Genomic DNA, 25,909 nt, shown 5'->3' on the forward strand with positions numbered 1-25,909 from the left:
TGCGACCTGTAATGGAGAACATTAATGATTTAGACCCATAGAGAGGGAGATAGAGTGGGTGGTTATGGCTTTATAGTTAGCACTGGAACACAATTTGCTGATGTAAGCAAATTATCTAATAAACTAATAACAGCTATGTTAAAGGTGCAGTGTGTACATTTCTGCAACATCTAGCAGTGAGATTGTGAATTGCTCAGTCCACCGTTCACCAAAACGCATAGAGAAGCTAAAGTAGCTGCCTCAGGACAAACATGTCATTGTCGGAGACAACTTAATAAAAAAGTTTGTCCGTTAGGCTTCTGTAGAAACATGGCGACACAAAATGGAGACTTGCATGTAAGGGGACCCTCGATGTATGTAGATAAAAATGGCTAATTCTAACGTAATAAAAACATTACGGTTCATTATGTAAGGTCTTTATACACCACTAATAATGTAGTTTTGTATATTATATTGCATTTCTGTCAAGAGATCCTTCTAAAAGTTACACACTGCATCTTTAAAGTGCTTTACACTGCTGTTTATTAAAACAGTTTGTTTTTTAAGTAGATACTTGGACTCATTTTTATCATTATCACTTTGTATGTTCATGAACTTTTATGAACTTTGTATGGTCGTTAAAAAAACTGTCAGTGTGACGTCAAATATCATCTTAATTAAATCAGTTGGCTTGAATAACACTTTTGTTGGCAAAGTTTAGTATACATAAATGCTAATATGGTGATTCTAAACTATTAATCCAAAATTTTCTATTAGAAAGTTAAGCAATACCTAAAATCTATTTATAATCTGATAAACAAGAAAGCTGTTAAATGTATTAATGTATGTAAGCATTAATAATTTTTTTTTTCATTCCCTGGCTAATGTTAAAAAAATTGAATATGTTTGATTCAATAAAAAGCTTGCTTGATCGCCGCAAGAATTGCAGGCGCATGACATCAAAGTTCCGCGAGATTGATTTAAAACCAAACCCCTCCGTATGATTTCTCGAATCGCTCTCGCGGTACTTTGACGTCGTCCGCCTCTCAGTTCTTTCGGCACAACATGAAGTCGAACAGGTTGTCCAGAGGCTAGAAGAGATATAGCTACGGCTAGGATATCGTGAAATCTCGCCGGATGGGCGCTGTTTCGTCCTAATCCTGTCCCCAATACTAAACCTAAACCCAACATTTCAGTGTATTTAGGCCGTAATTGTATTCTGTCTAGCCAGAACCGCTGGTTTTCACTCTAATCATACCCCTTAACGTAACCCTAAACCCAACATCTCGCGAGATTTGTCAGTAGCTGTATCTCCACTAGCCAGAACGCGTATTTCTGCACGAGTTTTCATGAGGCCGTTTAGCTGAAAATTGTGACTTTCCGAAGTTGGACAGGATACAGCGGACAGCATCACATTAAATTCACGTCTGCTAAGTTACGACAACGACAGGTAAACATTCTTATCGTTACCTTACGCAGAACCCATTAAATAACATTGTGATGCTATGAATGCAAAACAAGTATGAATTCACGAGTTTAAAGTTACCGCTTAAGTTTGGGTAACGTGCCTCGTAAATATGAAAAACAGGAAGTCCAGGATAATGAGTACTATAACCCTTAATATTTCCATAAACCAGTGTAGTAAGCCTTGTTTTATTATATGTCCTTATGTCTCATAAAAATGTCCTCCAGCACTGTCTTTCATAACTCCTAAGTTTAGACATTTGGATTTCTGTAGTTTCTTAAGTCTAGATAGCTCATGTTTATTGTTTATTTATTGCTTATGTCTATGCTGTACAGCATCATTTTAACCTCTAAACTCCTGCATCAATAGAGGCAAATTTGATTTTGGTTTAAAATAAACATCTTCAAATAATACTTTTAGTTCACATGTTATATTGGAATTAGCCTACTTGAGAATTTATATAAAGTGAACTGCTTTGGATTTGTGGTCCTTTCCACCCATGAATGTGTTGGTTTATACAGAAAAAAGTCACATACTAGCCACAGTATGCATAGTTCATGCTGCACAAATAGGAAAAGCACGATGGCTGTATGCTATTCAAAACACTGCCACTGAGTATCACTTAGTGCTCACTATGTATTTATCATGGCATGTCCTCGTTCCCAGGTCTCAAAGCTTTGATGACCTGAAAGTGAAGCTGCAGTGCTTTGAGAACAAAGACACAGTGGAGGGAGGTTTAGCCTAAACTCCAAACACAAGCATTTAGTAGAAACCACTTCACCTCTCACCAAATTAATATTTCAGCATTCAATCTATATTCATTATAGAACACACAGTCTCTGACCGCCTCTCACACAAGCTTTTATTTCCTCGTCTTATTTATTTATTTCGTTCCCTGCAGCATGTCGACATGCTGCAATTATTGCTGACTATTAAAGGGCACTTAAAACATCCCAACCAATGCAACGAGCGCAGCCAGCCATGTGAATTAAAGTATAGCCGGGATACGAGCAGGTGGGTCTGATGTGAAATGACAGGCAGAAGTGTGTAGCTGGTGGACTATAAAATTCAGCTTTCTAAATGTATCTGCATGTACACAGATGTGCGTGTGTAGATCTGACTTTTAGAGCGGTAAAGAGAATTATCTCTTCCTAGAGGTTATACTGTAGGTTTATGGTGGGTTTGTTGTAAAACAGTGCTATTTTTTGTCTGTGCCGGTATTAAATAAAAAACTCTTTATATTATAGTCAAATACCGCTACACTATTAATGGTGCTTATACTTACAGTTAGGGATTTGTACTCCTAAACCTTCAATTATCTCATGTTGCAGACATAAATGATACACGAACCTGCGCAACCTGAATATTGTCATTAAAATATATGTTTAAACATAGTATATATTGTGTATATATCATTTATTTGCTGATTAAACCGATTACTACAGTTACATCCTGAATGCAAAACGTAATGTGTCTTCACATTATTACAGCATTATTAGGATTCTTTCTTGTATATGCTAAAAATGAACCACTAATTTTCGTGTAATTTTTACATGGTAGTGTGTCTCAGATCAGGCTGTAGAGTCTCTTACAGTTGAGTTAATCCCTGATCAGTGCAGCAGACAGTGGCATAGTGCAGTGTAAGCTGTCTCTGGGGCCTCTTTCTGGAGCCTGTCACAGCTCTCGCATTTAGGTCACCTTTACTACATGCACATTTGCTTTGGCCATCACTTCTGCTCCACTGCCCACCACAGTACAAGCCAAAGCAAGATGAGGTTAGTTTGCAACTCCCACTGGTTCATTGCTCAGTGTGTGTTTGCATATGCGCATGTGTTCTCGTGTGTGTGTGGATGCACATGTGTGACTGTTTTTAGTTTTTGTGTGTTACGGTATTTGTGTGTGTTTATGTTACATAACAATGTTATGTCAGGATATATATCTTTAGTGAAAGCCACTTACTGATTACTAATTTAATAATGCATTTGAGGCCATGCTGTATTGTGAAAATGAGTTTGCAGTGCCTGGCCTGTTGATGATTTATTGCTTAAATGAGGAGCTCAGATGTAAAAGCTGCTGAATGCCACCTCCGTCAAAAATTAAATAATGATATTAACCAGATGCTCTTGGCACGTATTATATGTTTATCAAATACTTACGCTGTAAATCCGCTTAATCCCGGCCTCAGGCAATTTAGTAATACGCCTTTGTAGGCAAAGTCGTTGCTTTGCTTTTTCAGCAAAGTCCTCTTAGTCCATGAAAGATAAATTGGATAAATGATGATGCGCGAAACGATCATGGATTACATTCAAACTTGTGTGAACTGTGAGTACCCCTGTGAGTACTTGGATCTGAATACAACCTGAATGTGGCAGTCACATGGATCACAGCACCCCCTAATGTATGGATCAGTTTCTTAACTTTACACTCTGACTTTTACCATTTGCAAAGTTTCTAGTTGCATCTTTAGTGATTTTGCTACTGTTTACTTTATATTGTCCAAAGAAGTAGATTTTTTAGAAGTGGAAGTTTTGCCATGCTTGCATGCACTTAGAGGGTTTTGCAGAGAAAGACATTCAAATTTGTTAAATACCACAAAGGACTAAGGTGACATTTTTGGAAAATTACTGACTTATAACAAAAGGTCCTAAAATAAATAAAAGGTCCTAAAAAAAAACTCAGTGCAGCCATGTAGTGAAACAAGAGACTTAAGAGAGTAATAGAGCAGAGCTCATCCTTCTCTGTCCTTGCCTTTGTGTAACCATCGTGTACTTTGGGGTGACCCGTTTTCAATTGCTATGTAAATTTACTCATTTTAATACTTGTGCCACCCATCAAAATTACAGCATTCCATGGCATTTGAAACATGTCGACATTTTATTAGTCTGAAATACTGCCAAACAGCGGACAAACGGCTAGCGCGTAGGGGTGCACTGATAAATCGGCCGTTGATGCTTGCTTTGCTTCTGAATGAATTATGTTGAAATGCCGCTACATCCAAAAGCCAGAGGGCGCTCTTCTGGAGACACTCAATTTGAGCCGCAGAAGAAGAACCATTACACACACGGCTCCAGTAAATATATTGCTTTTCTTCAAACCTTTTCAGGTATTTTCATTTTTTTTTTTTTCGATTTGCAGCTTTAGCTTTAGCTTTAGTTTTAGCTTCAGCGGGCATAATAACTAGGTCTTGTTAAAAAAAATTATCGTATAGTTAAAGTACTTGCCGATACCGATGCCAATTAGGAACAACCCTAATTGAAATAACATGTTAAATTGTTCTCCAACATATGTACGTAACTTTATTAGGTGCAAAAATTATTCAGAAACGTTTTACATGTCCATTTAAAACCCTAAGTTCCGCCCTTTAGAATGAAATGCTCTATTATTGTCCTATTTGGAAGGGTCATGAATAATAATGTTGAGCTTTGGTCTGATTGGCTGTTTTACAGCTAGGCTTATGAGGTTCATGTCAGTAGCTCACATTAGTAAACAGACGTTATATGTTTGCGCTTGTATCAGATAAAGATGCAGATTTTGAGAAACAACCAGTTGTTTAGAGATTGAAAATTGACGTTTCTGAGTGGCAAGTTTATTTGTATAGACCTGCAAACGTAACTGTAACCTCGAAAGTAGAACTTCAGCCTAAACACTAGCATAAAGCGTTAATTAGCATATAACGCTAACTCTGCAGTCAAAAGTTTTTAGTATTTTAACAACTTTGTTATTAATTTAATGTTGGGGGAGCATACATCATAACTGTACCATCACATTCTGTGTTTGGTCTGTTTTCCAGCAGTCTTTTGCATGCACAAGGTTTACATTATTAGGAGGAAACAACCGTGTCGGAGGATCACGATATGTCATTGCCCAGTACAGAAATTTTATAATTAATCTACGCCTAGTAGGGCTGCACGATGTGAGGAAAAGTTGCGATGTGCGGTGACATTGTTTAATGTTGCGATGACGATGTGAGTTGCAATAAATATTTTATATTTTTTCATGTTTTAGGGGCCATTCACATGTCGCGCCTCAAAACGCTAGACACATGGGTTATTGTCACATGACCTGCACGCCGCGCTTATGTCATTCTGAAAAGTTAAAAATTTTTTGAAATACCTGGAAAAAACGAGCGCGTCGCACCATGTGCGAGTCGCGACCGCGGCGCTTCCAGAGCGCAGATACATTTGAAAGAAACAATGAACTTGAGCGCGCAAATCAAATCAAGGTGACCTCACAAATCAATCTGAGCGTAACTGACTTGGGGGTTCCTCTGATTGGCCTGATAGCATGAACGCGCAAACCATGTCTTCAGGACTAAACATGATAGGTCAAACGTTTATTACACGCGCTTACCGTTTTCCCTTCATTCATCGCGTCAAGGCTGTCTGATGCGATGTGTTCATCGCGTGAGTTCATATCGCGATGACGATGAAAAATCGATGTATCGTTCAGCCCTAACGCCTAGGTAAATAAAGTTTTACATTCTACAGCACCTTTAAAGTGAAATTACTGAACCTAGACATATAAGAGCCTAATTTAAAAAAAATGCTAATTTACACGAGAAAACATGTTCAATCAGATGTTCAATTATAGCATTTTTGTCGGAAATAATGGTACAAAAGCGGCGATAGTACCCTTAAAAAAGTCCTGAATATAAAAAAATTATTTAGGTACAGATATGAAGTTTTGAGGTATACAAACATGCATCTTTAAAGTACCAATATTTTCCTTTGAGGTACTAATATGCACACTTTAGGTATAAATGTGTACTTTTTGAAAGGTTACTGCCCCAGTTACTGCTTTAGTACCTTTATTTCTGAGAGTCCAGCTTGGTTGAACTTGAACCCAGTAGTCAGGAGGGTATACACTTTCCTCACTGTTTGTATTAGGATATTTTCATATCACACCCCCAAAAAATATTATTTTGTTATTTGCTAACTCAGTATTTATTTACTGTTACAAACCTGTATACATTTTTTTATGCTGAACACAAAGGAAGATATTTGTAATCGACCAGAAAGCACGGGCACCACTGACTTAGTAGACAAATTAATAAAATGAAAGTCATTGGTGCTCAAAAACTTTACTTTAATTACAGACACTGCTCAAAATATATATTGTGTTCAGCAGAACAAAGCAATTTAAACTGGCTTGTAACAACAATTGAGGGTGCATATCTCTTGTATGTTCATTTGTATGGTGCTTGCTTACATTTTTTATGTTAACATTGTAAACATTGTTTTACAGAGAATCATTTCAAGTTTCATCACTCCAATTTAAACATAATTTGCAAAAAGATTATTTAACACTTTCATATATGTAAATCTGTATAGAATCCTCTGGTAGCTCATAACTTGTTTTCTGTGTGTCTGTGCTTTACCAGTAGCTATTAATTGAATATACCACCGTGTTTCATGCCCTCTGGTCTTTGTAAAGTGAGTGAATGAAGTGCTAATAAACATTGATAACATTGTTTTATAGCCATATAAATCACTCACCACTCTATCTGGCACATAAATTAAACACACTTCCCACAAACCAAGCACACACACGCTATGATATTGTGACTTTAAATGAGCTGCTAAAGGCACATTATTGATCAATGAGTGAAAGCATAAGAGGACAGGAAGAGTGAGAGTAGAGGGATTAGACGGTTAATCTCTAGAAAAATAAAGAGACCACCACCAAATCATTGACCAGGAATGGATGACAGTACTTAGAGTGGAGGAATGAAGGACATACTCTAATTATCATGTGAGTGAGAATAGCTATGAGATCTATAAGTCCAGACAGTGTCCAATGCCACTTGGGGCGCACTAATGTTAATATTCTCTCGGAGAGCTCAGCGAAGTCAATACGCCTCCATTAGTATACAGACACCCCTTCACTCCTCTCTTTCCATCCACTCGCCTTTTATCTCATGCTCCTTCGCTCTCTTGCAAGGCCAAGGAGCCCCTTCTGCGCCCATATAAATTTCACCCCTCTCTTCATGCAGTCCTACTTACAAACATGCCGGTCACTCACATTCATTCCCCCATTAGTCTCAAGTTTCAGCACTTCTGTGTGGAGAACATTGATTTTGTCTTTTCTGTCACACTACTTCAAGTGAGCAACAGACAGCATTGCTGTGATGAGTCTGTGTACAGGTTCTCTCTGTGTGTGTCTGTGTGTGTGTGTGTGCATGGCCACATAATTGAAATGTATTGAAGACTGAGCTTATAAAAGTTCATGGTTAGAGTTGTAGTCATAAACACACGCACAGGAGCAGTGAGCAACTATCAGTGCAGCGCCCGGGGAGCAATGTGCTCAAAGGCACCTCAGTTGCAACCTCTCAGCCAAGATACTCGAACCGCAACTTTTGGGTTACAAACCCGTCTCTCTAACCATTAGGCAATTAAAATTGCCTCATAATTCGCTAACCCTCAAGAACAATGAGTGATGTTATTGTTATGTGGGATGGCATGAGGGTGACTAAACTAGAAATTTTCTTTTTTGGCTGAACTGTTCCTTTATTATGCACTAGGTTGGCATTCTCTTCTGGCATTTGTGTTGTGCCACTGCATTCACAGCAGAGTGTTTTTTTGCACTGTAAATTTAGGTGGCTTTAACTAATTAATTGATTATAATACTCACCTTATATTTACGGGAATTGCATATTAGTTTGCATATTAATTGTCTAGTTAACATCAGACAAAAAAGTCCAAAAGGTGTTACTGGAAAGCTATCTTTTAAAGGGACACTCCACTTTTTTCAAATATGCTCATTTTCCAGCTCCCCTATTTTATTCTTACCGTTATGGAATTCATTCAGCTGTTCTCCGGGTCTGGCGCTAGCACTTTAGCATAGCTTAGCACAATCCATAGAATCTGAGTAGTCCATTAGCATTGCGCCTAAAAAATAACCAAAGAGTTGGGATATTTTTCCTATTTTAATCTTGACTCTTCTGTAGTTACATCGTGCACTAAGACCGACGGAAAATTAAAAGTTGTGATTTTCTAGGCAGATATGGCTAGGACTATACTCTTTTTCCGGCGTAATAATCAAGGACTTTGCTGCCGTAACATGGCTGCAGCAAGTGCAATGATATTATGCAGCAGCCAAAAATAGTCCCCTTAGTAACTTTCAATGGCAGGGAACTTTTTTCGGGCACTAAGTAATATCATTGCGCCTCCTGCAGGCATGTTACGGCAGCAAAGTCCTTGATTATTACGCCAGAAAAGAGTATAGTCCTAACCATATCTGCCTAGAAAATCGTAAATTTAAATTAGTACACAATGTAACTACAGAAGAGTCAAATATCTAAACTCTTTGGTTAATTTAGCACTATGCTAATGGTCTAATCAGATTCAATGGATTGTGCTAAGCTATGCTAAAAGTGGTAGCGCCAGACCCGGAGATCGGCTGAATGGATTCCAAAACGGTAAAAATCTAATGTTTAACTCTAGGGGAGCTGGAAAATGAGCATATTTTCCTAAAAAAGTGGAGTGTCCCTTTAAAAGGGCCCTAATATGTAACATTTATGTACAGATATGCGATATGTTACCACATTTTTGGGTACAAATGTTAACTTTTTTAATAGGTACCGACCCAGTGACTTTTGTACCTTTTCTTCTGAGTGTGTATGTTTTTGATTTTGACACTCTTTTTGTTAAACGGTTTTGCAAACGTGTGATCTTGAAATTCATGTTCACTTTCTAAATTTGTTAATTGCCATTTTTACAGTTTATCCATGTTAGATCTCTTAAACTAATTATTATAAATATTAAAATTCTGAGTGCTTTGAACATTTACATGATGTCATTTCCTGACATATTTGTTAGAACCTAATGCATAAATCAGACACCGAATTCCCCAGATACTCTAAACACATTTAGCTTTTCAACCTCTCCACTTTCAGCTAACACACACACACACGCACATGTGCATGTACCAGATAACTTGAGATCTGAAAAAGAGGCCTGCTGGTGTTCATATGCACACACGCACCTCCACTGTCTCTCTCTGTCTCACTCCTCTGCTTCACCAATCCTTTTTCCAAAAGGCCCATTGTCCACTAACTCCCATTCAATCTCCTTAAGCGCCAAGCATGGCCCAGGCCACAGAAGTCTACTAAATTAGTAGATCAATAAGCTATCTGAAACTCTTTAGGGGGTATTGAAAAGCCCTGTTCTCTTCTCCGGTTGCTCGTCCTAACGAATAGGATGTTGTTTATGTTGTAATGTGCTGTGTCATGGAGTTCTTGTTACAAGTGTCCCCCTGGACCACTGGCCACTTCAGGGACTCTCTCTTTCTCAAATTCAAATTCAAATTGCATTTTTGGCATGACATTTTTTGAGTATATTAAAAATGGATTTCAACTTGAACAACAGTATATTAATAATTATTGTTGTGATAAATAAATAACAATGTTAGGAAGCAAGGAACACAGATAAAAGGAAAAAAAGACAAATGTATTTGATAACGACTAATGAGACAAGTGGATGTGCTCAATCCATTACCAATAAGGCCACTAAGGAGAAAATGGGTCTCTCACCAAAGAGATTTTTGGGTTGAATGAATAAAACATTATGTATACCGTGCTTAACAAAAGTATTACATACAAATCAAACCAAATTTGAGTGCTTCAAGTGGGTGCTTCAACAGCATAAAAGAAGAAGAAAAAGGTTGGTACACCACAGCTCCAACCAAAACTCTTTGAAGAGTTTTGTTTGCATCTGTGGTGTGCCAACCTTTTTCTTCTTTTGTAACAAATTTAATTGATCACCACCCAGTGTGGTTTTTGCAGCAACTTCAATAATAGTATTGGTGAATACCAAGAATTTTTTTATGTTTCTGTAATGGTTAAAGGGCACCAATTTCATTGCTAAAAACAACGTTATTTTGTGTATTTTGTATAATACAATGATTTATGGTTAAAAAAACACATTATTTTCCACATACCAGAAATTTTTGTTGCTCCTGATGTTCCTGTCTTCCTGAAAGGCACTGATTTTGTGCAAAACTCATAGATTTGAAAAGCTCTGTGTCCCTGATTGGCCAGCTTACCTGTACGTTGTGATTGGGCTGAATACCTCTGACAACAGCAGGAAATGTAACGCTCCTTACCATGTTTGAAAGATTCGGTCACAATGAAATGCTAACCGGAGTTAACTCTTTCCCCGCCATTGACGAGATATCTCGTCAATTAAGAGAAAACGCTTCCCCGCCAATGACGAGATTTTCCGTCTTTCCGCAATACCGCTATTATCCACCAGGTGGCGCCCTTCCGCAACTTTTTAAAACCGGAAGTATTGCCCTATGGCAAGCTGCTGCATGTCCGTGTCTGTTTTAAAGATCGCTCTGAATGAGATCTATATGAAAAGTCCGTCATAAAAATGGAATTATCTCTGCTTTTTGCTCAAAATATGGTGTTTTTGCAAAAACCTACCCATATTCAAAAGCTGATTGCAAAAGAACCACTAAAGGTAGGATGAAACGTTTTTTTTTGTTTGAAAGCAGAGGGTCTGTTCTTTCATTTGGTATATAGTATGTTTATATATTTAAAGAAGAACATTTTCTGGAAGGCATTAAACTTTGGTGAAAATCATGAAAAACGCTGGCGCTGGCTGGCAACTTTTTTTAAAAACGCTGGCGGTGAAAGAGTTAACTTACTGTGAGTCCAAGCTGGAGGAATTATGATAATGTCGGTCTTGTCTACATCACCAATTCCAGGAAGTTAACTGTTGCCTACAATCCGTGTGTTTGTTGTAGGGATGTCAATTTATGCAGTTTCCTAGCCTAGAAATCTAGACGCACCCTAGCGGCCGCAAAATATATTTGCTGCCAGGGTTTAGTCTAGGCACTCACAATACACTTAACCAGTCCAAAAACCAAAATTTGGTCAGGCCAATCACATCGTGTGTAGCGTCTGTGGGGCGGGCTTAACATGATGACGACAGAGCTGCAACGGTTCCTACTTGAAAACAGAGAATGGCTGCTGCTGCTGGCGAACAGCTATCTTTTGAAGCGGCTTTGGCCGCGACTCTGGAGGACTTAGACTTATGTTTTTCTTTGAGAGAAGAGCAAATAAACCCTACTGAAGTCCTTTTTAAGCAAGAAAGATGTGTTTGGAGTTTTGCCGACTGGTTACGGTAACTACGTCACCTTCTTCGTTGCTCTGATCCGTCATAGCGCTATCCTATTGCGTGCAGAGGCATTTTGAGGGACAACCTTATATCCCGCCCCTTGCATTGAGCCGTTTGTGTGAAGAGTTGCCAGACCTTACATCTTGATGTAGGTCTGGCTAACCAGGCTAACAGTTTCCCATATTCGATGATCGTTTAAATTATCGAATAATCATTAACTGTAATAAGCCTTTATTGCAGTGGCATATAGCCACTGATATAAAAGTGGGTCTAAAAAATGCCGGCTGCCTCACACAAATTAAAATATTCTGTTTTGTCTTAATAACATGCTAGTGGGATTGTAAAATGATTCAATGTAGTTGGTGTTTTGGTAAAATCATCAATTTAGACTTATCTCGTAATAAAATATAATTGACTAATAGACACCGTGACCGTGTATAACTCCACATCACATGGGCACTCTGCAACAGTTGCATAAAAGTCCATGCGTCCATGACATGTCAAAACAAAAGTTTCATTAGAAAAATAACACTTGATGATAGTGTTCACCTCGCTTTCCGAGTCGTTGATACAACGTTTGTTGTAATTATATATCCAAGAAAGGCACTTTCCCTGTCGTCACCTCAGCTTAGACCTGCAGCGTACTTTCAGCAAAGATGCTTATATTATGGAAATGGCAAACTTACATTAGAAAACATGCAACAGTCAACTTGGGTAGCCTGTAGCCTTTAAACTGTTCATTAAAACGGCTTCTGGTCTCCCTTCCTGTGTATAGCAGCATAAGCAGCGTTGCTATGCTAATCTTGCCGGCTTCCCTGAAGAGGGTCTTTGCTTTCAGTATCCTAACCGTATTTGCATTTTCTGTATCGGACCCTATCAGATCCACTGCGGATGCTAGGGATGCACCGATACCACTTTTTTGGAATACGAGTACGAGTACGAGTACTTGCATTTCAGTACTTGCCGATACCGATACCAAGTACTTAATAAAAAAAAATGATTTGAATTTACAGGTTACAGCTTTAGTCATATAATTTAACAAAAAAAAAAAGGACTAGTTTTCCAGTTAGTTGTAAACTCTGCCTCTTTGGACAACATTAACCCCTTACACGCCGCTCAAACATAGACATTTCTCAGACCGTGGTATCGATTCCAGGTATCGGAGGACTTTTAACGAGTACGAGTACTTTAGAAAATGTGGTATCGAGGCCGATACCCGATACCAGTATCGGTATCGGTGCATCCCTAGCGGATGCCATTTTGTTGCGTTGGCAGCCAGCCTCATCTCGCATGACGTTAAAAAGCCCAGGTGTGTGTTTGGCTTGATCATGGCTAGTTTTACTTCTGCTCGCTGCTTCATTTTTTTTCTCCTGCTGTATGTGTTTTGCATGGGAAGATCGATTCATTGTTAACATCTCTAGTTTGTTGTAGTTCAAAAAAAGAGATTTATGTTGGAGACGCATGTTATCGTTTACATTGGGGTATGTAGCTTTTGCATGTCATTAACATGTACTAATACACACTTACACACCAAAGTAAATGTAAAATCGTGAATCGGAAGATAGGTGCTCTTTAATACACCATAAGTGAGCTCTTTAATCACATTAGTATTTGAAATCCTTAAAATTATTGTTGTTATCCATATTAATTTGCAAATTTACTGTTTTACAAGAAAGGCAGAAAAATCGCTTATCTCTTTTTTTTTCATTCAGATGACTTATTGCAGCTATTTACTATAAAAGAAAAACTAGTTTTAATGGTTAAACGTTATGCTTGACAATTTCAAAGTTTTGAAAGAGGCTCAATTTTGGGAATATAAACATAAATTCATTTTGACATTCCTCACTCCTATTCAAAATAGTGAAACTCGAGAACTCTCTGAAAAGGAAATAGTCCGTATTAAAGCACTTCACAAGGATGGATGGACTTTAAAACAAATAGACAGGTGTCTAATAAATTTGTTAAGCATTGTTATCGCATAATTCCTAATATTCTGTAGCACACAAACAAACAAAAAAATGTCAAGCTGTCCAGTAACCCAAGAAATGCCGCTCTGACAAATTTCTGTCATCTTCAGCACTTGTACCATTGGGATGGATAATTCCTGGAATTCAAAAATATGTTTTAAATCAGTGTGACTCAATATGATGTTTTAGGTTACACTGTGTTCTTCTCACCTACATCCCTTTGTTTTGACTAATGCTTGTGCACTCCCCCCACTCCACTCCATATACACACATTAGGGGCCCTTTGACTCTACAATGAGTGAACTTACCCTTAAGGCAAAGACACAACCTCCACTTGCACATCTCACTGACTTGAGCTTGTTTAGACAGTTGTTTTTATTTACAGAAAATTCACAAGTTCATCTTTACGTAATCATTCTTTTCTAAATTGGTTACTTGACTAATACAGGAACTTTTAGCTTGTAGAGATATATTTTTTTAGTTTGATGCCGCATTATTGCGGTGTTATTTGTGATCCCTTTTGCTGATATAAATTACCTTAATGGGTACCTTATTGTCTATAAAATTCAGTTCGCTGGATTTATGTGGTAACATAAATTTACTGGTTTTAAAAATATCATTTTTTTATATAATTAAATCAGCCTGACAACATTATAGGTTCAATGAGATTAATCCCTAAAGTACCAGCTTGTTACCACATTTACCATTTAGGAAGGCTATGGCATGGAGGCTCCATATCGAAGGGCACAGGACAGACAACAACCTCTTTGACCTTGTTGTTCATATTTGTTATTGTATGTAAATTGCAGAATTGGTTTTTTCAAAGTTAAATCAAACAAAGTTAACCTATACCTTTTAAATAGCAATGAATTATTTAATATGCAGTGAAGCCGTCAACCCTGCAAAATAAACAGCATAAGGACAGTTTGTGCTTTGAGGATTCAGTCTGTTCTTCACGGCTTCACATTTTCTAGTGATTTTCTTCCCCATGATAACAGCATCTGGTATAAAACTGAGAAAGGTCTTGAGGTCAAAGTACTTAAAGGTACCCAGGCTATAGATAGGCCACTTTATAATAGTGTAGAATATTACACAGTGGGCCAACATGTTCAGATGTATACAGACGCAGCCACAACACCCAACTGAGACATAACTGTGTTGAACAATTTTAATTTTATAACAGATAATTGTTGACCACATGTCTACCCTTACATATTGTACATGTAGTTTCAGTATGGGTATGGAGACATGAGGTATGCAGGAAGAGTTGACCCTTATTGATCAGTCAGTGATGGGCTGTGACAAGGCATGAAATAGAGAATGTTGTACTCCTAGAATATGAATAGACACACATCCTCCTCTCTCTCTCTCTCTTTCTCTCTATCTCTCTCACTCACTCACTCTCACAAACATAAAAACCTAGAAAGAGCAACATCTACACTCACAATTACAATTAGGAACTGTTTTGCTGAGGTTAGTCAAATTGTTAACAACATCTAATTGAAAGTGTTTAATAGATAAAATTTGCCTGCTTAATGGCTCAGTGTAATGTGACTACATAATCACCTATTGCGACTACATAATCACCTTTAAATAAGTCAGCCACACCTCTTCCTGTATCAGCTGTCAATCATGCAGACACCGTGTCTGCTTCCAGAGCTCAGGTGCCTTGCGGGCTGCTGTTGTCAAGCACGAGCATCAGAGCACTTGGAAATATGAGAGTCTCTGGCGGCCAACAGGAGGCCACTTTAGGTGATGCTATCTCCAGGACCCAAACACCCTGACGCACTCGCTATTGCACACACACCTTTACACAGACACTGACACACTTGCATACTGTATATGGCTGACAGGAAAGTTGCATGATAATAAAAAACACTTGTATGGGCATCACTTGTATGGCAGAAAAGCAGATCAAGTCTTGAGTTCCTGCCATTTTCATCCTCATAGAAAATAGGATCTGTTTGTTTATCATGGAAGAAAAAAATTACAATTGACACCGTGTCAATCCCTTTTTAAAAGTTTGCATAGAACTGCCTCTTATTGTATTGCATATTGTAAAATGATGTGTAAAACAAAGAGGTTCATTGAAATTCTGAAAAACGTGAACAAAAACAAAGCCAGGCCTGTAAAACTTGAAACCTGTTTTATTTTATTCTGTTAACAGTGCCATCAGTCAATGCTATAGCACGGAGATCCATAACCCACTGTAGTCATCGATACCTCTCAATCTGTACATATGGCATGTTTGTGTTGTGGTTTCTTTGATCACGTCTTGGTTTTAATGGATTTTTCTCCTTTTGGCCATGGGACTGGTAGAAATGTATAGGGGGTGTGGAGAGAGGGCAAGGATATAAAGTGGAGGGGTGGAAGGTCATTTGAACCTTGTGGTTTTGGAGCAAAGTGCAGGACGACAGAAGGTGTTCTCCCTGTTTTGAGACATCTCTCTCTCACATAGAGACAGGAAGTCTGCTCACCCCCTCCCGCTTACTAATATAAGCAGACACTAGACCATTAACAGATCCCATGCGTTAATGGGCAGCATTGTTGTGATAGATAGGATGGAGTTAGGTATCCAATATTGAAATCACAGTGATTAGCTTGCCACCTCAGAGCCAATCTTAGTCCCTTCCTGACGCATACCTAAATCAGCTTAAAAAATGAAACTTTAGGAAAGTGTGCAGCATCACTACTTTGGCACCAAATATTTTACAGAGAACAATAAATATTTACCAACATAAGCAAGTTATTGTGTCCACACATTATTAACTAATTAGTTTTATTTTACCTAAATGAAACAAAAACTAATTTTAACTAGTTTATACTAATTAACGAATTCAAATAAACTATTTTAAAATTATTTGTTTAAACAAAAGCAGTGGTGCTTTACACTGTTGTTGGGTAAAATTTATGCAATACAAAAAGAATAAAATATGCAGAAGATGAAAAAATCACAAACTAAGGCATAATGGTGTAATAAGAAAATGCGCTTTTAAGTTTTTTTTATCATTGCATTTATAATTGCAGTGATGTTGCTGTGGGGTTTAAAAATTATTTTTACAAACAATTATTTCAACAGAAAGAGAATGCTTAATAGACTATTCTTTATACCTATTTAACGTTATATTTTACAATTTTCAGAATAACTTGGTCCTGTATTCAGGTGACATATTTGTTTCACAAAGTGATTTGATTGGCTAATCCTTTTAGTTAAATAAAAAAAAAAGAAATTTTTAATGATCTATTCGTGTACTGATTATCCTCCAGCAGTTTTAGTATTGTTTACTAATTATTGTTAATTTTAATGTTGCCGTTATCTGGTCAGTGTAGTACAAAACCACGATTTTCTAGTGTCGTCCAAAACAAATTTCGAGCTTTTTTTTTAACCTTCTGTATTTATTATTCTCAATGTTGGATGGTTTGTTATTTCTACCATACTGGCATATTGACAGAGATGATGCGTGTCGAATAATCGCAAGATAGGCTATTTTACCTCAATGCATTGACCCATTTGTTAGGTTTTCAACCCGACGGCTGAAAGGATTAATTTAGGTCAAGAATCTGTGAATGGCAGATTTGAGGAGCTGAACCCAAATGACAACAGACGCCTCATTAGGTTTCAGTCCCTGGAAACTGTACCGTGGCCTAACATAACCTCAGTGGAAATAGGAAATTGAGCAATTCCTTAATGACAAAATCACGTCACTTTCAGACCCAAATAATCATCATTAAAACATTTTTTTTTACAGTTTTATTTCTCGCAAACATATGTAAAATTATACTCCAAACTTGTTAAATAACTCATGCAAAGTTTACCATTATATTATGAAACATTTTAGTTGATGCAGTATTTTGTAACGAAGCTATATTGACAAACAAACAAAAAACAGGTCTGTTATCATTTATCGTGAGTTTATCATTTAGGTAGGCCTACTGACATTTTACTGACATATTTTTCTAATCATATTTCGCAGTTTTACAAGTTTGAGTTTTTAATTGTCTTTTCTAATTCATCCTTGAACCAGAATACAGGGCACTAAACCTGAAATTTAGTCCGAGGATGATAGGGCATTAGGCCATGGTAATTATTATTATTTTTTTTGTTTTGCAGTGAGATTTTGTTAGCCTGCCATACATAATTCTTGCAAGCGCCCGTAACGTTGCTAATAAGACTCACGTGTTTAATCAGCCTCACTGAGACTGACCTAGTTTGGATTAATTCACAACCAACACCTTACTAGAAACTACAACTTTCTTTAACAAAAATGTACAAATTTACCAAGGTAAAAAGTCAGGACACAAAAGTTTTTTTTAAAGCAAGTGTGAAACGAGATATTTAATGACACTCGATAAAAGATGTTAATAATCGTAGTACTTCGATCGGCCGTTATGCTTTCAATGTATTACAACAAAATAAAATGTTAAAGGAATAAACATAAAAAACATGCGTTAAATGTAAAATAACCAATACATTCAATTAAATGTTTTAATTGCGCTCATAAAAAATAGAGGCAAATTCAAATGCATGCATCTATAAACAGTCTTTGGCGAAGATGTGTATGTAATAATAATAATAATAACAATAATAATGTAAACAGTAAACAATTTGTGTTATATAAATGCCATTGGCATTTCTGCCAGTATGCACTACAGAGCTGGATAGCATTATGCTAGGTGTATTTTTTAATTAAATGTTTACAGCGTACAATAAATAAATTCAGTTTTGCATAGAAATGTAGGCCAGCTTATTCCCTGTCCATAGCTGAACAATGTTCTCAGTAAAAACATTTAGGTCCGGTTTTACAGAAGAGGCTTAGCTTAGGCCATGTCTATGCATTATTTTAAAAAAATCACCACTGGTGTGCATATTTAATTTTTGAGACAAAACAATGACACTGACATATTTATGATATGTCAGGAGAAGTTCTTTTCAGTTATGGCAGCTCAAACATGCATTTTAGTTTGGCACTAGCCTAAAGCCTTATTGTCTGTGAAACCGGGCATTAGATTGATAATGGCTATTAAAATGTGAGTTGGCCAGGAGCTATAAAAACTGTCCCCGTGTTAGTCATATATCTCCATCAAACAGGCTGAAATACTTGCTGGCATTTGAGAAATAAAAGTAAGGCGCGCTACCTCCAGGATACACGACTGGCAGGGGCATTGGAAGCATGCATCTTCCAAGCAGATTATTCTCTTTATATATAGCTGGGAGAGGTACCGTCTTTCCGATATCGGCGAATTCGCTATTCGGTCCCTCCAGTTCGGTTGACAGTTGCCGTTTTAATTTATTCCGCCGGTTCTGAAACCAGATTTTGACTTGAGTCTCTGTGAGCTGCAAGGAGTTCGCCAGGCACGCGCGCTCCGCGCTACTTAGATAGCGTTTCATGTCAAACGTAGACTCCAGCTGGAAAATCTGTCTTTTTGAAAATATAGTGCGCGTTTTCTTTTTCGACATCAATTTACTCTTCTTAGCGTTGTTCTTCTGTTGCGCGTCGTCGCAGCTGTCCGTACTCTCGTGGCGCAAGTCAACCGTTTTGAGCTCGTCCACGCTGCTATCCCTGTTGTCTTTATCTGAAAATCAGGTAGATGCTATTGATATTCATTCAGCAATTACTACACTACAGATACAATGTTAATATCTGTTAAACGATTGGGCATGCTCAATCAACAACTCTGCGTACTCGGCAACCAAAAGTAAAAGCAACATCTTACCAGTGACATGTAATCTTGCATCTGATGTTTCCTTCCGTAGATCCACACTTTCTCCCGGGTGATGCAGACAGCCATCCCGACAGACTACAAGCGATGTTTTTGAATGACAGCTGTCAAAGTTTCTGCTACTCGGCTTGGAGCTGAGGATATTGTCAATGGTGAACTTCAAAGAAGCGGGTCGACATGACCCGTCCTCTTTGCTCATATTCTTCGTTGGATGCGGGTTCCTATCTTGCCTTATCTCTATTTTGCCGTTTCATAAACTAACGTCTCGATTCTCCAAGCACCATCGCTCCACGATGCTCAGTGCTGCTGCGTTTGCCCAGATTGTTAGCCCACTGACCGGAAGAACACGATTCCCCATCGTTTATTGGTCACGAGAATGAGAGAGCACGGCGGCCAATGACAGAAGTGGGTGGGTGCTAAAGCTTAGACCTATCCAGACATCTGGCACACATACTTTTAACTTATGAACTACACTGCTCACTTTTTTAATGGGAGTTGTTATGAAAAGGACAACGATTTCGGGTTTCAGTGCGAGATTTTTTTGTTTCTGTGACTGCTCTAGCTCACGCGATGACACTCATGAGGTGTTGATTTGGGATGAAAGAAAGGTCAATGTGCAGCGCATGCAGGCTGTGAAATGACATTAAAATGGAATAAAAAATGTAATTACAGTATAGCTGTGTCATACAGTTTATTTGTATGCCCATTTTTCCCCCCGAATAATTTAATAACCGTATATTTATTTAGTAAAAGCTTACACCTAACTGTGGTTTACAATTAATTCTTACTGACGGCATGGCGAATTTCATTAAAATTACAATTGTTGTTTAAGGTTTAGGTAAAATCAGAATTTTGTTGCGAATTCAATCCACCTGGTACTAAACATTAAGTCTTTGAGTATAGCTACTGCAATATTTTTTTATTGTTTTATTATTTTCACTTTTATGGTTAGGCCTATATGCATTCCTTCTGAATGATATTATTTTAAGATATTTGGCGCAATGCATTATGTAAGTTCATTCGTTTTATAATTACAATCGTTTTATATATAACGTTTTTATAAAACACATTATAGGAAGTGGCATTTAATAATATGTGAATAAGGCCCACTTCTCGGCATATTGAAAACAGCGTTATATGTTACAATGTGATTTATGTAACATTGCAAATCAATGCAAATTAATGCATTCTTGTAAGATTAGAATTTTCAACATAAAAGATTTTAGATTATTTAAATCAAACTACAAGAAAAAGTTCCGTAAACTATGTGTTAATAACGATATAATTTGGAGAATGCTATGATTTATTTCCTCAAAATTATAAAATATGTCACTCTGTTTAATCCAGGTTAAAGTCTCATAATCTAATTATGATCTTAAAAGCATCAACGTTTGATTTCATTTATTGATTTCATTGATTTTTCTTTGACATGGTTTCAGTCAATATTAAAAATATCAAGGTTGTATTTTACAGACGTGAGATGTTTTTGTGTAGAAAAAAGTAAATCACAAAGATGACTTTAGCTGGGTATTTACAGGCCGGGTCACATATGTTTAATGTTATCTACTATTTCCTTTAATCGTATAGGCTGACTTTTCGATCTGAATATGAGATATGTAAATCTGTGTAACATTCTTTGAAAATCCAGAAATATTTACACTGTTTAAATTTAAATTGAGTAAATACTGCATAGGGCTATTTTAATTTTGAATAGCCGTTTTAATACGTGTTTCTTGGTAAATGAGCAATAATATGGATGAACTGTACTATGTATTTGGTAATAGTTATTCATACTTACTCTTCAGGAAATACAGTAAAAAAGTAATCAGGACAACATCTAGATATGCAACGTATATGAATGACTGTTGACAACAGTCTGTTGTTCATTTTGCATATTGGATAGCATAGAAACCCCATTCATGGTAGAAATTAAAACTTGGATTTATGTGATTCTTTTATTATCTATTCAAAGTAATCATGTGAAAAAGTGAAAAACCTTTTAATTCGTATTTCTGAATAAAAATATATTTTCACAAAGCAAGTGTTGTTCTGTGTACAAATAGGCGAGGGTGACCATGCAAGGAAAAGTGTATCATTTTGACAGTGACAATTAACAAAGTTCTTCTTTTTATCTGTTGTATCCGTGTTTTCTTTGGATGCGGCAAAAAATCAAGACTGCATTTCAAGCAGTCTTGTTTTTCAGTTATTGCACCACTCAAAGTTATTTCACTGGTCCACTGTAGGCCGATTGTCAGTATCTGTGCAATTCACTAGTATTAAAGTCAGACCAGTCCTGTCATTTGCGATGTCAGCAAATTCATTGAATGCGCAAAGGATGTCAGTGGATAGTTGACGGAATTCGAGAAGCCCATGATTGGTGGAGAGACTTGGGACACGTTAAAACTGATCGTCGACACAGGTGTAGTTTTATCGTGGTACAAGATGGGAACCCGTACAATCCGTTGGGAGCTGTGGTTAAAGTTAGCAGCCTCGAAATCTGCGGCCAGTTGTCGTTTCCATTTATTTCGTCGGTTTTGGAACCAGATTTTCACCTGCGTCTCGGTCAGGTGCAGGGATGCCGCAAGACCTGCGCGCTCAGAGCTGCTCAGGTATCTCTTCATGTCAAAAGTTGACTCCAGTTGGAAGACTTGACTTCTGCTGAACACCGTCCGTGTCTTTTTCTTTCGGGCTGTGCAGAACTCGGAATTGTCGGCACCTGAACGTGCATCGAAGAGTTGTGCTTCTTCACTTTCCTCATCCACACACCCATGCGTTTTTCTGTCCAAAGTCCCATCAGAAACCTCGGAGGCCACGGGGGTATCCCTGTCGCTGGGGACCAACTGGCAATTTTTACTGGAACTGCACGTTTGCAATCCTTGACCTGAGTAATAATTGAAATTATAAGCGTTTAAAAAAATGCATAACTCATTGTTTCCATGTGGCCATGCAAAACAAGCAGTCTATCCGTTCTCTACCATCGAGGCCCTTATTCCTTTTTGTGAGCTATAACGTGTGTTTTTACACAGCCAACACCCTCTTCATAGCAGCTTTACCCGGTTAACTAATCAGACAAACCAATTGCCAATTGAGTTAATAAGTTAACGTTAATAAGAAGAGTTGTTATTGCCACTCGGATGCTCTAAGATAGCTGATTTGTTCTTTTTATGCTTTTTGCTTATGTGGACCGACTAACGACATTATTACTTCTGTAGATTATTACTCATTTACTATTACTGTATACTATAGTTTAATTTGGACAATTCATGATAATTTCTGGCAGTCTTGTCCTACAAAACTCGACTTATGTGAGCTGGTGAGGTCTTAAGAGCTATTTATTCAAATCACATAAGTTTGTTACTTTTCACTAAACTGTGACATTATTTTAAATATGAACATGTCGATTTTTCCATCAACTTACTTTTTGGTCGTTCTGCTGCATTTAAGTTGGTTTCTCGTCCATACCACTCCAGAGGTGACTGTGCCCTCCGACACACCTCTGCCTCCATGCCTGTGTTAGATTCTTGACTGCATATTTCTTTCCGATGCGCTTTCGTGCTGCCCACGAGAAACGGCTCTTTCTTAACGCCATCTTTATCCTTTATGGCACTGACAGATGGCTCTGTCCTGCAACAGCCAAGTAAATTCTCAATAAAAAACGACGAGCCCCTCGATGTGGCTGAAGTATGCCGTTGTATGTTTTTGTCATGCATTTCTGGTGCCAAAACGACAACAACTATTCGATAATTATTTTACGCAAAACGTAACAAATCCTTTCCTTCGTGGTTTCCCCGCTCAACCATCTCTTTAGCTTGATAAAATCCGTCGTGGATCTACTGCGCCAGCATTGCGAGAAGCGGAGCTCTATAGTAAAATCCAAGTCAAGTGAAATGGTTCACAAGCCGACAGTATTCTGCTATTGGACGGTCACAATAGCAAATGGGATTACTCATGAAAGGGTATTACCGGCCTCCATGCGCTTTCGCTTCTGATCGTGCCTCGGGGTCGGTGAAACCCCTGTCACTGAAGGCTTTATTTGGGTTAATTAGGGAGAAAAAATACAAATAGTGGTTCCGCGCATCGCGTCAGCTGGGGATCTCCTAGAATCGGATGCTGCATCGTCTATTGGTCGGATGGGTCGCTACATCACAGCGACGTTAAAGCACACTGATCACAACCAATGAGATAGTCCTTTCTGGAGTGTCCCAGAAACTATTGTATTGGTTAATGCGTTTAAAAAAGTGGAATACTATAATTAATATTTATATTCACAAAAACATCCTGGATTTAGTTGGAACTCATGGTCTAATAACAAACTGTTTAGGTAAGCCTTAATAGCATGCCGTAATTGACCCATGAAACTCATTTTGAAATATGTTTTCGAGCGTATACATCGCAATAAATATGTCCTGGCCTAATTGGGCGATCACATCCAACGTTGTAACTTTATTATGTATATATTTTTTAAAATGATTCAGTTTTTTATTCATTCCTATGCGTTTGTCCTAAGCGCGCAAATAGAACGAAACAGAACTTATTTAAAGTTTACAAATTGCACTTTTAGATCCACGAACTATTAATATCAAGGACCGTTAAATTCTCCAAATTAAACTAGCTTACATTTAAGAAAAGTTTTTTTCTGGAAGTTCATCATATGTTAACATGCAGTTAAAATAAAGTACATATGCATTATGTTACACCAATTAAATTAATTTTAGGAGATAGAAAAGTAGAAATAGACCCTTAACAAGTGTATTTCCACTTTAAGTTTGCATATTACTTTTTAATGTTTTTGAATAAAATAACATTTTAGTTTATTTAAACTACTGTTAGACAGTATACATTATTTTAGTAAAATACTAAATAATACAATTTATCATCTGTTTTTTTCTCATTTACTTTTAATGTAGCTTACTAATTTGCTGGATCATATTATAAAGATATGATGGTTATTCTCTGTAAATGGCATATAATTTTGACCTTAAAACTCTTACTTCTATCTGTGATCATTTATGATGATAAATAGCTCAAAATTTCGATCTTTCTCATAATTTTTACCCATGATTTGTTTTAATTTCTCAAAAAAAAAAAACATCACTAAATTGTAAAGCTATTAAACATAAATTAACAAAATTATCAAGATTAAATTAAAAAGACAACAACGAAAGTTGATTTCTGTAGGTCTATTTGGAAAAAATATATAAACATATCACCTGCTTTCTTGTTGTTGTTGTTGTTCTATTCTTTTTTAAAGTTTTTGAATGTGTTGATTTTTTGTTTATAAATATATAAAAATAACCATATAAAATAAATATACACGCTTGCTCGCAGTCTGTTATGCAGTTTTTTTAAGGGTTTAAGACAAAAATGTGGAGGTGTATTCTCGAATAGTTACAAATATCAACGGAAGCGATGCGAGCCTGAATTCGTTTCCTTTTAGGTTAAAATTTTTGCTTTAAATCGCGGAAGCCCAAATGTTCCATTCAAAGACACGATGATGTTTAAAAATTGTTATTTAATTTTTCCTAAGGTCTGTATAAATTCGATTTCTGTCATAAATGTATAGATATGGGTTTGTAGCAATAGTTAACAGTAGATTATTAAAGCCTTTTTTGCAACCACGGAGTTGTTATTTATTTTACAGTTGTAGAGTAGGCTAAATGACAACGACCTTCTCCGTCATTTTCTTGCTTTGTAAAGGCGTTTCTTCCTTTCTTTCTTTATCATACATTTTGGTCTTAATATTAAAGTTGTTATTTAAAAAAATTTAATGTATGCTAAGCAGCAGTGCTGTTTCAATGTTTGTAAGGAAGGATAGAGATTTGTGCCAGGTGACATTCTTCCAGGCAGCCTGGGGTATGTACTGTTATTATTATATGATTAAGTTTAAAAAAATCTTACAATGATGAGTTAACAGTATGTTGTCAAATAAAAAATGTCTCATGTTCTCTGTTGACATTTTTTCAAATCACAACTAATCCATTGAATAAGGTTTGTCTTGACTTTTGGCTTGACTGTGCTTAACTTTCTCTTTTTCAAATGTATAGAATACAAACATTAAACGAAGAGTGAAGAGAGTGCAGAGATTATTTAGCTCATATTACTCCAGCACTCTCTTTGATATGGCACCCAATTCGACCCCCTGTATATGTGGAAAGAAAACCCCTGGCCTTATGGGCATGTAACCCCACTGATCCTTATCCAGACTGGCATGGCCTTTTCACACTGCTGACCACTATTTAGACTATTAATTCTCTCTCTCTCTCTCTCTCTTTCTCTCTCTCAACAATTGTTTCTCTTCCATTTACTTAACTACCCTCTGCCCTTTTTCTCTTGCTCTATATCTCAAATTTCTTTTTATTCATATGAATTCATCCCTCCACCATTTGTATTCTGTTGATGATGTCGGTATTCTCCAATGTGTCTAACAGCAAAACTATCATAAAAAAATTTCCCATCTGGATGACACAAAAACAAGCTAAAAGATCACAATCAAGTTAGAAGAGAAAGAGAGATATAATATTCCTTGATCTCAGCCTCCTCTGTTTGTTAAGATCCTTGTGTTGGGTGCCGTGATAGCTCAGCTTCAGGGGCATATAGTACTTTCTGAAAAGAGTATTAAAAGACAGATCAGTGAATGACCCAGTCCAAGTTGATTC

General features: G+C 37.1%; 2 protein-coding genes across 2 annotated transcripts; both read right to left on the reverse strand.

Annotated features, from left to right (window-relative positions):
• Positions 1-18,379: 18,379 nt before the first annotated feature.
• On the reverse strand, positions 18,380-21,115 carry hmx4 (H6 family homeobox 4). Its single transcript, XM_065295869.2, has 2 exons — positions 19,248-21,115; positions 18,380-19,106 (listed from the first exon to the last, which is right to left on the reverse strand). Exons 1-2 carry the CDS (start codon positions 19,450-19,452, stop codon positions 18,601-18,603), a joined length of 711 nt encoding a protein of 236 aa, XP_065151941.1. The 5' UTR covers positions 19,453-21,115; the 3' UTR covers positions 18,380-18,600.
• A 420-nt stretch (positions 21,116-21,535) lies between these two features.
• On the reverse strand, positions 21,536-23,188 carry hmx1 (H6 family homeobox 1). The gene is made up of 2 exons (XM_065265536.1): positions 22,672-23,188; positions 21,536-22,134 (listed from the first exon to the last, which is right to left on the reverse strand). Exons 1-2 carry the CDS (start codon positions 22,961-22,963, stop codon positions 21,536-21,538), a joined length of 891 nt encoding a protein of 296 aa, XP_065121608.1. The 5' UTR covers positions 22,964-23,188.
• Positions 23,189-25,909: the final 2,721 nt, after the last annotated feature.

The sequence above is a fragment of the Paramisgurnus dabryanus genome, chromosome 4, assembly GCF_030506205.2.
Source record: "Paramisgurnus dabryanus chromosome 4, PD_genome_1.1, whole genome shotgun sequence".
NCBI classification, from domain to species: Eukaryota; Metazoa; Chordata; class Actinopteri; order Cypriniformes; family Cobitidae; genus Paramisgurnus; species Paramisgurnus dabryanus.